This window comes from Pelodiscus sinensis, chromosome 10, assembly GCF_049634645.1.
Source record: "Pelodiscus sinensis isolate JC-2024 chromosome 10, ASM4963464v1, whole genome shotgun sequence".
Lineage (NCBI taxonomy): Eukaryota > Metazoa > Chordata > Testudines > Trionychidae > Pelodiscus > Pelodiscus sinensis.
Window position 1 is genome coordinate 50,704,477 of NC_134720.1, and position 10,992 is coordinate 50,715,468.

At 52.6% G+C, this 10,992-nt stretch overlaps 1 protein-coding gene across 1 annotated transcript in view; it reads right to left on the minus strand.

Annotated features, from left to right (window-relative positions):
• Positions 1 to 10,716, minus strand: part of PSMD1 (proteasome 26S subunit, non-ATPase 1) — a 126,418-nt gene extending 115,702 nt beyond the window's left edge. The window contains exons 1-5 of the mRNA XM_075938171.1: positions 10,408 to 10,716; positions 6,689 to 6,732; positions 4,548 to 4,621; positions 3,962 to 4,131; positions 122 to 327 (exon numbers count right to left, since the gene is read on the minus strand). Coding sequence (XP_075794286.1) covers positions 122 to 327; positions 3,962 to 4,131; positions 4,548 to 4,621; positions 6,689 to 6,732; positions 10,408 to 10,423 — 510 coding nt within the window. The 5' untranslated portion in view covers positions 10,424 to 10,716. The remainder of the gene's footprint in view (positions 1 to 121; positions 328 to 3,961; positions 4,132 to 4,547; positions 4,622 to 6,688; positions 6,733 to 10,407) is intronic.
• Positions 10,717 to 10,992: the final 276 nt, after the last annotated feature.

The following is a 10,992-nucleotide window of genomic DNA, read 5'->3' on the forward strand; positions in this document are numbered from 1 at the left end:
CAAACGTTTCCCAATGAGCTTCCCTCTTATTGTGCTGTAGTTTCATGGTCACTTTCACCTCCCTTTTCTTCATCCAAACCCTGAGAGGAAAAGAAATCCTACATGTGAATGCTCCACCTACCGACTCTAGGATGGTTTTCTCAAAGACATCCAGCCTGCGAGTCTCCAGCGCGATGCCAATGGCCTGCTTGTACTTGTGATCATCCAGACACCGCTGGAACATCTTGTTAACAATCCCTTCCAACCGCTCATCAACAGGCTTCTTCTCCGCATCAGCCAGCTCTGCATTCTCCACGCACTGCTTGGTGTAGTGATCAATGCATTTTGCTGAGACAGGACACAGAGAACAATCACTGTCAGCTTCCTGGACACACACAGCTTAAGAAGTAGTACAAGACAGTTGAATATCTAACTACTAGGGCTTGGGAGGAAAAATACGCATCCTCCAAGAACCTCCTGCCTACATAGGTGAAGCATTTAACATTACCTTTGCCTTGTCTAAAGCCATTACATTATCAAGTCATTTACACCCCAGTAACCCTGGATTGTGGTCATATAGTCGGTCAAGTAATTTTTATGTATCAACCTCCTCTACAGTTCCCATAGTTACACACGGGACCACAAATACCCAGGGAAATCACTTAGGTGGGCACCACTTCTGCTGAGTGAGAAAGACACTTACAGGCCCCAAAGTCTCCATTTCAGCGCTGGAGGCATATATGTGTTTTACACGATTGTTTCAAACAGCAGGACATTAGGGAGAGGAAGGGGGAGGATGCAACAGCAGGAGGCTTCCTCAATGTGCTGGGAGCGGCAGCGAGGGGCAGCTACAGTCCTTAAGTGTCAGCAGTATCAGCAGACTGGAATTTGCCATTTTAATTCTGGACATTCCTCTCCATCTGCTGACTGATTTGTAACCCCCTTTCTCCTCTCTCAGTCCCCACCCTGGCTAGCCCCACTCCCACTGCTTTCCAGTCCTTCTTTTGTCACCTGTCCATCAGTGGGAAGAGGGGGGACAGGTGACAAAAGCCCACAGGAAAGTCCAAACCATATAGACCTGGAAGAAGGATTGGAATCTGGGAGGAGCAATGGCTATTATTTAGGGATGTAATAGTGTAGTCGACTAACCAATTAACCAATAAGCAAAAGCTTACAGATTAATGCAATTGACCAATTTCTCAATCATTTTTTTTAATAAAGTACCCCTTTTTCAAAAAAAGAAATTATAAATACCCCCCAATGCCTACAGTTATCAGACACGCAAAAAAGTTGTCCACAGTTGCAACACATTTGTTTAAACAACTTAAATCGTAGCCAGGCGGGCAATGCAATTTTTGGGTGTAAAAAGTACAAAAATCATAAAATTCTGTAAAACTTACAACAAAAATTCAGTTCTCTCCAAATTTCAGTTGTGTTGATGTATCCCCCAGACTTCTCGAGTACCCCTAAGGGTACTCATACCACTGGCTGAGAAACATTGCCATAGACTATAAGCATTCCCCCCCACCCACCCATGCCAATACATTTTTAGCAGGCTGACCAGCAGCCTGACTTAGTTTGTGCTGGGTCCAGGAACCTCTGCCACAGCTCTGCATTTAAAGTGTATTAGGAGCCAGCCAGGCAGCCTGGCTCAGTTCCGGCTGGCACCAGATCTGGGAGCTCGGCCTTTCTTCCTCTCAGACAGGAGCTGCTGCCACCCCGTGCTGCTGCTTCTATATCAGAGGCAGCAATGCAGGGTGACAGGCAGACGGTACACAAGGGGAGCTGGTTTTTAAACTGGCTCCCCTCGTGGACCAGCTCCCACCCAACACCCCACAGTGCTGCTGCCTCTGATACAGAGGCTGCAGCGTGGCGTGATAGGGGGTTCTTCGGGAGTGGGGCAGGAATGCACTGTCTGCCAGCCCCACCCTGGGAGACTATAAAATAGTCAAGTAACTGATAAGAATTCATGAGGTTAATTGACTACTCAGTGAACCGATATTTAACATCCCTACTGTTATTGCAAGAATAAGGGAGGGACAAGAGAGAACATGGGGGGAATCTAATCAGTATCTCAGATACAAATGCAAGAAGATGGGAAATAAGCAGGAAGTACTTTAAAATGCTAGTTAATAAACACAACTAGGACACTGGTGAGATAACATGCCTGATTGGAATATTGGTTCAGGAGGGTACAGCTTGCTCAGGAAGGACAACTCGGGGGGAAAAGGGAGGATGATCTTGCCCTATATATTTGAAATGTATACATTTGGACTAAGGATAAGATGGAAACAGGAGACAAGCTTGATGGAAGACTGGGAAAAGATAAAAGGGAAACTACCCTGCCACGTCTGACCTAGGGATCTCGGACACCAACTCCGGATTCCGGATGCCAACACACCCCGGGCTCTGCTGCCGCCCATGTGTCAGGAAGGCAGCCGGGACCCTGGGGTGAGTTTCGTCGTTAATGGAAAACGATAAGCATGAAGCATATGGGTTAACTGTCTACACTTTTACATCCCTAAATCTCATTACAGTAGTTTGGCCACCAGGAGGGTAGGAATGTGGAAGTGTAACCCTGTAAACTAGGGCTGGGCAAGAGCCTGTCAGCAGGCCGCATCTGGCCCACCTAGCTCTTTGATCTGGCCTGCACAGCAGCCCCCGGTCCCGCCCCCAACACACTGCCTGAGAGCTAGGGACGTGCAAGCCCTTTCCACTGCTTCTATTTAAAGGGTTCACCCCTTTCCCGCAGCTGCCAGGTAGCCTGTAAGCAGTGGCAGGGAAGCACAAGCCCTTTAAATAGAAGCAGTTGAAAGGGTTCGCAGCTCCCAGATCCGCCACGTCACCTGGGAGCCGCTGGGGAACCATGAGCCCCTTCACATGCTTCTTCATAAAGGGACTGCGCCAACTGGAGAGCTGCCGCCTGGCAGGCACAACCCCATTACATAGAAGCATTGAAAGGGCTTGTGCCTCCACAGTGGTTCCCAGGCAACATGGTAGGGGGGCCAGGAACTACGAACCCTTTCAACTGCTTCTACAGGTTGCACCTCTAAAATCCAGGACTCTCTGGTCCGGCAATATCTGTGATCCGGCATGACTATAGATGTCCCAGAACCAGAGAATCCCAGCGCACTGCAGGGGGGTGGAGGCCAGGGAGGTGGCACAGGGTTCAGTTAGGCTGCGAGGGCTGGGGGGGAGGGACGCTGGAAAGCACATGGCTCAGCTGGAAGCCAGTGCCCGGCTCAGCTGGAAGCCAGTGCCCGGCTCAGCTGGGCTGCAAAGCTGGAGGGAGGGGGAGCAGAGAGCCAGCACACAGCTCCAGTGGGCAGCAGGAATTGGCGTGAGACTCAGCTGGGCTGTGGAGGAAGCCAGGAAGCGGGGCAGTAGGGGGGGGGCCCTGAAATGACCTTCCCTGATCCGGAGAAATCCCTCATCTGGGACCAGTCAGGTCCCCAGGGCGCCGGACCAGGGAGGTCCAACCTCTATTTAAAGGGCTTGGGCCTTTCTGGCAGCTGCTAAGGTGCGAGCACTTTAAATAGAAGCATTTGAATGAACTCGCAGCTCCTGGCCCTGTGGCTCCCTTCAAAAATTCTTGCCCACCCCAGTGTAAACAGTTACTCAATGAGCCTAGGCTCATTGGATAACGTTCACGGTTATACACAGGGCCTCCTCCCCACACTACTGCCTCTGAGCATGGGGCTTTTGGGAGTTCGGGGTGGGGAAGCCAGCACGTGCAGAGAGCTAGCTTTTAAACCGGCTCCCCATCTGTATCGGCTCCCACAGAGCTGCCTGCCCCCTGCGCCATTGCCTCCAAAACAGCCGTCTCTTAAAAGTCGGCTCCCCACAAGCACCAGCTCCCGCCTGCCCGCCCCATCCCCGCATGTGTTAACATGCAACAGCTGACATTTTCAGCAGTTACACACTTAAAAGCATCTTAACTTCCCAACTAATGGACTTTCCAGCTGGCGCTACTGTTGCTCACCAATGATCGTCTCCACGTATTCTGAGTTGTCGTTGACATTGAAGAGATCGCCTGCTCCCAACGCATAGTTCAGAGACTCCTCAAAGGCTCCCAGATGATAAAACACTTTGGAAGCCACCAAGGCAGCAAACTGACGACTCCGAAAGCCCTCATCTTCATAGAGAACTTCACTGAAAAGGGCAGAGAAAAGAATCAGTTGAGCAGGAAAAGCTCCCTGAAAAGACAAAGGCCAAGCTAAAACGCTGGCTTGAAAGGTCCCCTTAACTCTTCATCTGCTTCCCTCTCCTCCGATACTTCCTGATGAACCCTATCCTCTGCTAATTGCTGACCTCTGCCCTGAGCGCCTTCACCACCTCCAGACTTCACACCTTTAGTAACACCTCCGCCATTGACCTGAAACAGGCTCCGAGGCACCGTATATCAAGCACACGGCTAGGCAGCCAGCTGAACTTAATACTTTTTGGAAAAGGGGGAGTTAATGGCTATATTAACGACGATCAAGCAGCCAGAGGAAAGGCAGACGCATGATATTCCATGTTCCGTTTGAGCACCCACCCTTCCAGGAATAAATTATTTCTTCTCTTACATTTTGTCCACTGACTCAGAGATTTCGGCCCAGAAGTCATTGACAACAGCATTCAGTTTGTGAAGAGCGAACTCCTACGGAAAGTAACAGACGGTTCATTGTTAATGAGCTGCATTCATTCTATTTTTTTCCTTACCACCATCTCCTACAATAAGATCTCCAAGCAACCACCACTACTGCTCACAGAACAATCAACATCCGCACACTGCATCCCAAATACAGTTTCTTCCTTATGACTCCCCTGCTTCCCTCTGACTTCGCTGAGCCAAACTGACATATTTACTGAGAGTCCTTAAAATGCTCAGAGTCTTCACAACTGACTCACAGCTGGTCTTTGTTTTCTAACTCAGCGGTTCCCAACCTCCGGGCTGCAGACCGCTTGCTGCCGGGCCACTGTGCTTCCGCCACTGCTGTTGGGAGGGTCATGTCCTGCCCCACCTCTCTGCCTATCAGCACCGGGCAAGGGCGGGGTCTCTTCCCAGCTGCGGAAGAGCACTTTGCTGCATGGCAGAAGGGCCATGCAGAGCCTGGAACGGCAGCCTTACAGCAGCTGAGACGCATGGGAGGCAGCGCAGGGCTAGGTGAAGTGCGGCTAGTGCTGGGGGGCTCAGAGTGGGGGCTCTAAGGGTATGTCTACACTTCATTCCTCTCAAGAGGAATGCAAATGCAGACACCCGAAATTGCAAATGAAGTGGGGATTTAAATATCTCGTGCTTCATTTGCATAATCGCTTCCAGGTGCTATTTTGAAAGAAGAAACGCTGCGTAGATACGGTTATTTTGAAAGAAAACCCTTCTTTTGAAATAACCCTTAAACCTCATTTTATAAGGAGTAAGAGTTATTTCGAAGGAAGGGTTTCTTTTCGAAATAACTGCGCCTACACAGCGTTTATTTTTTCGAAATAGGGTATTTCGAAATAGCGCCCGGATGTGATTATGCAAATGAAGCGTGGGAAATTCAAATCCACACTTCATTTGCAATCTCGTTCGTCTGCATTTGCATTCCTCTCCCGAAAGAGGAATGCAATGTAGACATACCCTAAAGGCAGGGGGCTGGCACTGAGGCGCTCTAAGGGGTGAGGGGCTCTAAGAGGAAGGGGGATGTCCAGGGTGGGGAGCTGGCACTGGGGGTGGGGCTAATATTGGGGATTGGAGAGGTTCGGGGAGGGTACAGTGGGGGTCTGAAAACATGGAAACAGGCACTGAGGTGGGGTGGAGGCTCTAAGGGGCAGGGGTCTGGCACTGAGGCATTTGGGATGGGAGCTGGCACTGGGAGGGTTTGGGTGCAGGGGACTCTGGGGTCAATGGCAGGAACTGGGGGGCCCTAGGGATTGAGGCTGGCACTGGGGGGCTCTGAGGGCTGGGGGTTTTGGCGGATCAGCAATATTTGCATATTCATTATCCATTGCACCACTGGATGAGCCTCTCTACCTTCAGGACCCCCTTGTCCTTCCTACTTCCAATGGTGCCAGCTCTATCCCTCGGAAAGCTGATAGTGGGGTTCCCCAGGGCGGGTGAGGCCCACTACCTTCAGGGGCCCATTTATCCCTTACATCCCTAATTAATTCTGATTCAAACAGTAAAGTGCAGAGTAAAAAAACATCCGAAGTACAACCCCAGGCCATAACACAGTCTACAAAACCCTACCATCATAACAGAGGCAGAGCCTCTAGAAATTAGAGATCCCAGCATGACCCATGTTGGATTCTGCAAACATCCTGGGCATTAATGCAGTTAGCTGCATTTCACATGAATTGCCTGGGCGTCCCAGGCCTCTGGCAATGAGCCCTTTGAGTAGATGCTGAACGCTGCCTGGCCTTTTCTAACTATTATAGTTGTTAGAACCTGTCTACGGCCGATCCCTGAGTTGCGAACGGTCGACTTACGACCATTCGCATTTACGACCAAAGCTCCCATGGAGCGGTCGTAAAGGCGGTCCCCGACTTATGAACACGACCCGCGCTTACAAACAGCGCGGTCGCCATGTAACTCAATGGGGTCCGAGTTACGAACAGATCGAGTTACGGCCAAGTGTTTGGTCCGTAACTCGGAGAGAGGCTGTATTTCTATTGTAAAATAACAGTACAACATTTCAACTCATGGTTTGTTGCTCTGGGGTATAATCAGCATTTTCAAGCTTACCTTGAGCTGTGGCTCTTCTTCATCCAGAAGAGAAATAATTCCAGCTACAAAACAAGAGGCGAGTTACCCAAGATGAACTTTCACACATTGCAACAGCGAGTATAACTTAGTCAGAAAACAATACGGTGAAAAGGAGAATCATGATTCTAGCGTACAGGTTTAGTTGTTAGGTAGGAGACCTTAAAGACTGACTGCAAACGTACAGCAAATTTACAGCATATACATGCAAATAAACCTCTTAAACCAGGTGACAATGCTTAAACCCAGAGCCTGAATCCCAGTAGGGCTAAAACAAGAGCTGGGGCTCTAAAACCTTGATCCCTGGTGCTCCCCCACCCTGCACAGGGCTAAAGCCCTGGTCCCTGGCATTCCCCCTCCCTTCGCCTGCTACAGTCGAGGCTACGGGGTTGAATGACCAAGCCCTGGCAACTCCAAAGGGACTGTAGGCAGTAGCTGCATGGCTGAAGCCCTGACTCTTAGTCAACACCTCTCCCCACTGCTGAAGCCAGGAGTGGCAGGGCAGAACCACAAATCCCTGGTGCTGCCCATGCGGCAAAAGCCTGCAAAGCCCATGGACAGAGCAGGGGGCCCCCAGAGATGTTGCCCCCCAAAACTGCAGTTGCAATACAGGGCAGTCCAGGGGGTAGCTCCTCACCCCGACACCTCCTTCTCTCCTTGCCCCCTGTCCAGTTCGGAGGAGGGAAGCCAGAGCTGGGCAGTGCGGAGCAGCTGTTCCTCTGGCTGGTGCCATGTCACAGGCAGTGGTGCTGTTCCCTCCTCTCCTGCTGCTGGTTCTCACACAGCCAGTAAGAACTAAAAGGGTGGGGGACCCAAGTCCATGGCTAGCAAAGCCCTCAGGGAACAGGGACTGCAGAGGAGCCCTCCTGCCGCATCTAGTTACCCCCTCCCTCCACCCTAGCTACCCCCCCGTCTGCACACAACCTCTAGCTACCCCCTCCCTGCACCCTATGTTACCCCCACCTCTGTACAGATTAGGCATGTTAAATTTCAATTAAGTAATCGAATAAGGGATTAAGGGATCTCCTTCAACTATTCGATTAGTCTATAAGGGCACTTTGAACTATAGCAAGAGTCCTTGCGACACTTCAAAAGCAGAGGCGGGGTCAGTGGGGGACTCCTGCTGGCCCTACACTCCCTCAGCCTTTGAAATGTACAAGAGCCCCAGTGGGAGTGCTGGGGGAAAGCCTAATAGAGGCAGCAAGGGAGGGAAGTGACTAGTTGCATCACTAGTTGACTATCCAATAAGCTTACATCCCTAGCACAGATCCTAGCTACCCCCTCCCTAACCCTGAAATGCCTGCCTGCCTGCACACAGCTCCTAGCTAATCCCCCTTTCTACATCTTGAGCTAACCCCCCCCCAGAGCCTCCTCCTGCCACAACCAAAATAGGCTGGGTGGCCTGTTGAGGTGAGTCAGGTGCTAAGGGGGCACAATCTCACTAGACTCCTATTGAACTGGCCTGAACCCTGCTAGCCCGTGCCCCCAAAACAGAGGTCATATTACACCTCTGCCCCCCCAGGCCTAGACCCCCAACACCTTCCTTCCCCCGCTGAGCCCTGGGGTTTTGATAGCATGTTGCGTGAGGGAGGGGCTACCGCATAGTTCAATGAGACCCTTCAAGCAATTTTACCAGATGTCATCATAGGGAAATATGGTCACCCTCGAGTAGGGATGTAAGTGACTAGACGAGTCACTGCTCGACTAGTTGCTTCGCCCCCCACTTGCTGCCTCTGGGAGCAGGAGCTGGTGTTGGGGGGGAGCCAGCTTAAAAGCTGGTTCCCCACAGCACCATCTCCGTGGGGGGAGGGGGGAGGGGCAGAGGCACAGTGGGGGACTGGACCAAGCTGTCCTGGCTCATGCCCAGTCCCAGACGCTACGGCTCTGCCTTTTAAACGTAGTAAGAGCAAGGTGGCTCTTACTACATTTAAAAGGCAGAGCCACAGAGGGGCTAGCTGCCACCCCACTGCAACTCTGCAATTTTCCCACCTTTCGACTAATCAAGTAGTCGATGGAAATTCCATCAACTACCCAATTAGCTAAACACAATTTAACATTCTTACCCTAGAGGCACCCTAAAATAAATGAAGTTTAACAAATACAGCTGAGAGTAAACCAGAATGCACATGGTTATTCTACAAGATCTTACCAACAGTTTTATCCTTACTGTGCCAAGCCCCATTTAGATTCATAGCACAAGTGCCCTATTTAGTTCAAAACAACGAGGAGTTTGGGTCTTTGCCCAGGAAAGCTTATGCCCAAATAAATCTGTTAGTCTTTAAGCACTTCTCATTGCAGACACAGACTAACATGGCTCCCCCACTCATACTATTCAGTGCAGTGACACTTGGCAAAGGATGAGCAGCAGCCCTGGAGCTTCAGGTGACTGGGGTAGCCTCTCCCACTGAAACCCCCCACATACCCAGGAACACACAGTTCTGATGCCATCTCTCCCATAGAGAAGATAAGGGATGATTTACTCCGCTAAAACCAATTCTGTGTTATTTAAGATTTTTGACGAGTAGTTATCGGGCCTGGATTTGCACTCACTAAGTAGGTAGGGTGGCCACCCACACATTCCCAGCATACCGACTATTCCGGTACTTCCAGAATGGATGTGGGCCTGCCTGTGTCAGCAAAAAGCTCACCGCCCCTTTGGCATGACCTCCCACACACATGAGCAAGGTCACGCCAGTGGGGGTGTAGCAGTGCACTTTTCAAAGAGATAACCCCCCATAAGATACCATACAAAGGCAGGCTCGGTTTTGGCTCAGTATTGGTCAGAATATCCACAAGAAAAGTAGGAGCATGGTTTAAAACAGGATAAAAGTTCTGCCTCTGAATAGGCATCCACACTGCAGGGGGAGGAGCTTAGAGTGGAAATCTGCTAAGTCACAATGGAGTTCAGAGCACCAATGAAAGTGGATCTTTCCTACAACTGAGGCAGCTGACACACACCCGTGGATATCAAGGACTAAAAGCATTTGGCCATTACTGTGACTAGTCCCTGAAATGTCTCTCGGGCAGGGAGTCCCTTTAACTACAGGAAGTTAAAAGCCAAAGCCCATCATTCAGTTATGGAAACGTTCAGACAAATACATGTGTCTTGAGATGGATGTTACTAAACCGGGAGCTGACATAATGAGCAAAAGAGGGCGACCTCTTCCGAAGGAGCCCAGCCCCTAAGTCAGCATAGTCCCTGACACTAAATGCTTCCCTAGCCAGTCTCCACGGCTGTGACAAGGTGATGGGGGAAGAGCTGTCTCCCCGGGGTGCGAGGGGGAGGGGTGGGGGCAAAACCACACAAACCGAAACGCGTTTCCCTTTGATAGCCGGGCTCCCCGGAGATCACCCGCTAAGCCCCCTCCAGATCACCGACATACATCAGACGGGGAAACTGAGGCACGTACATCAGTACGGTCACCGCCCTAGGTGGGGAAACTGAGGCACGTGGCGGCGGGCAGGGCCTCGCCCGAAGGTGACACAGCAGGTGGGGGCAGGCAGAGAGTCCCCCCCCCCCCTCCCCCTCGGTCCATTCCAACCAGCCGCAGCCCCCCCCTCAGCCGGGGAGGGGGGAGCCCGCGTGCCCCCAGTGGGGGAGGGGCAGCCGGGTGACCCGCCGGGGGCTGGGGGGGGGGGTCTCGGCCCGGCCTGACTCAGCGAAATCCCGGCGGGAGCCGCAGGCCCCGCCCCGCGCTCACCGGCCGAGGTGATCATGCTGCCGCTCGGCCTCGCCCGGCCTGGCCGCTCGCTGCTCCGCTGGGGGGGGCGGGGGGCTCGGGAGCCGCCGATGCCGGTCACTCGGGTCCGCGCTCTGCCTAGCGCTGCCGCCACCCGCCGCCTCCTTCCGGCCCGGAAGTGTCGTCAAAGGACCCCTCAGGCCCCCGGCGAGCTGGCCGCGCGGCTGCCCGACCGCAAAGTGCCGGCGGCGGCGCTAGGAAAATGCGGGGCCCGGCTCCGAAGGGCGGGGGAGGGGGCAAGGGCCGAGTCGGCCCCCCCCCCTTCCTGCGGGCAGGAGCCCGGTAAAAGTGTCAGGCAGGAGCTGGACTACCCCTCCCTGCCCGCGTCGCGTGGCCCCTGCAGGGGGAGCGTGGTGGCTGGGGCAGGCAGCCCTCACGCGCTGGGACCCGCCCCTTTGCCCCCCCGCAAATACACGTGCCTCGCCCCCTTTGCAGTTGGGGGGTTACTGGGCATGGAGCACTACAGGGGCAGGTGCCCCCCCCCCCTTTTAATTGGTCCATAGGCTCCAATCCCCACTGGCCTTTGCAGGCTCCCATGCAATCACA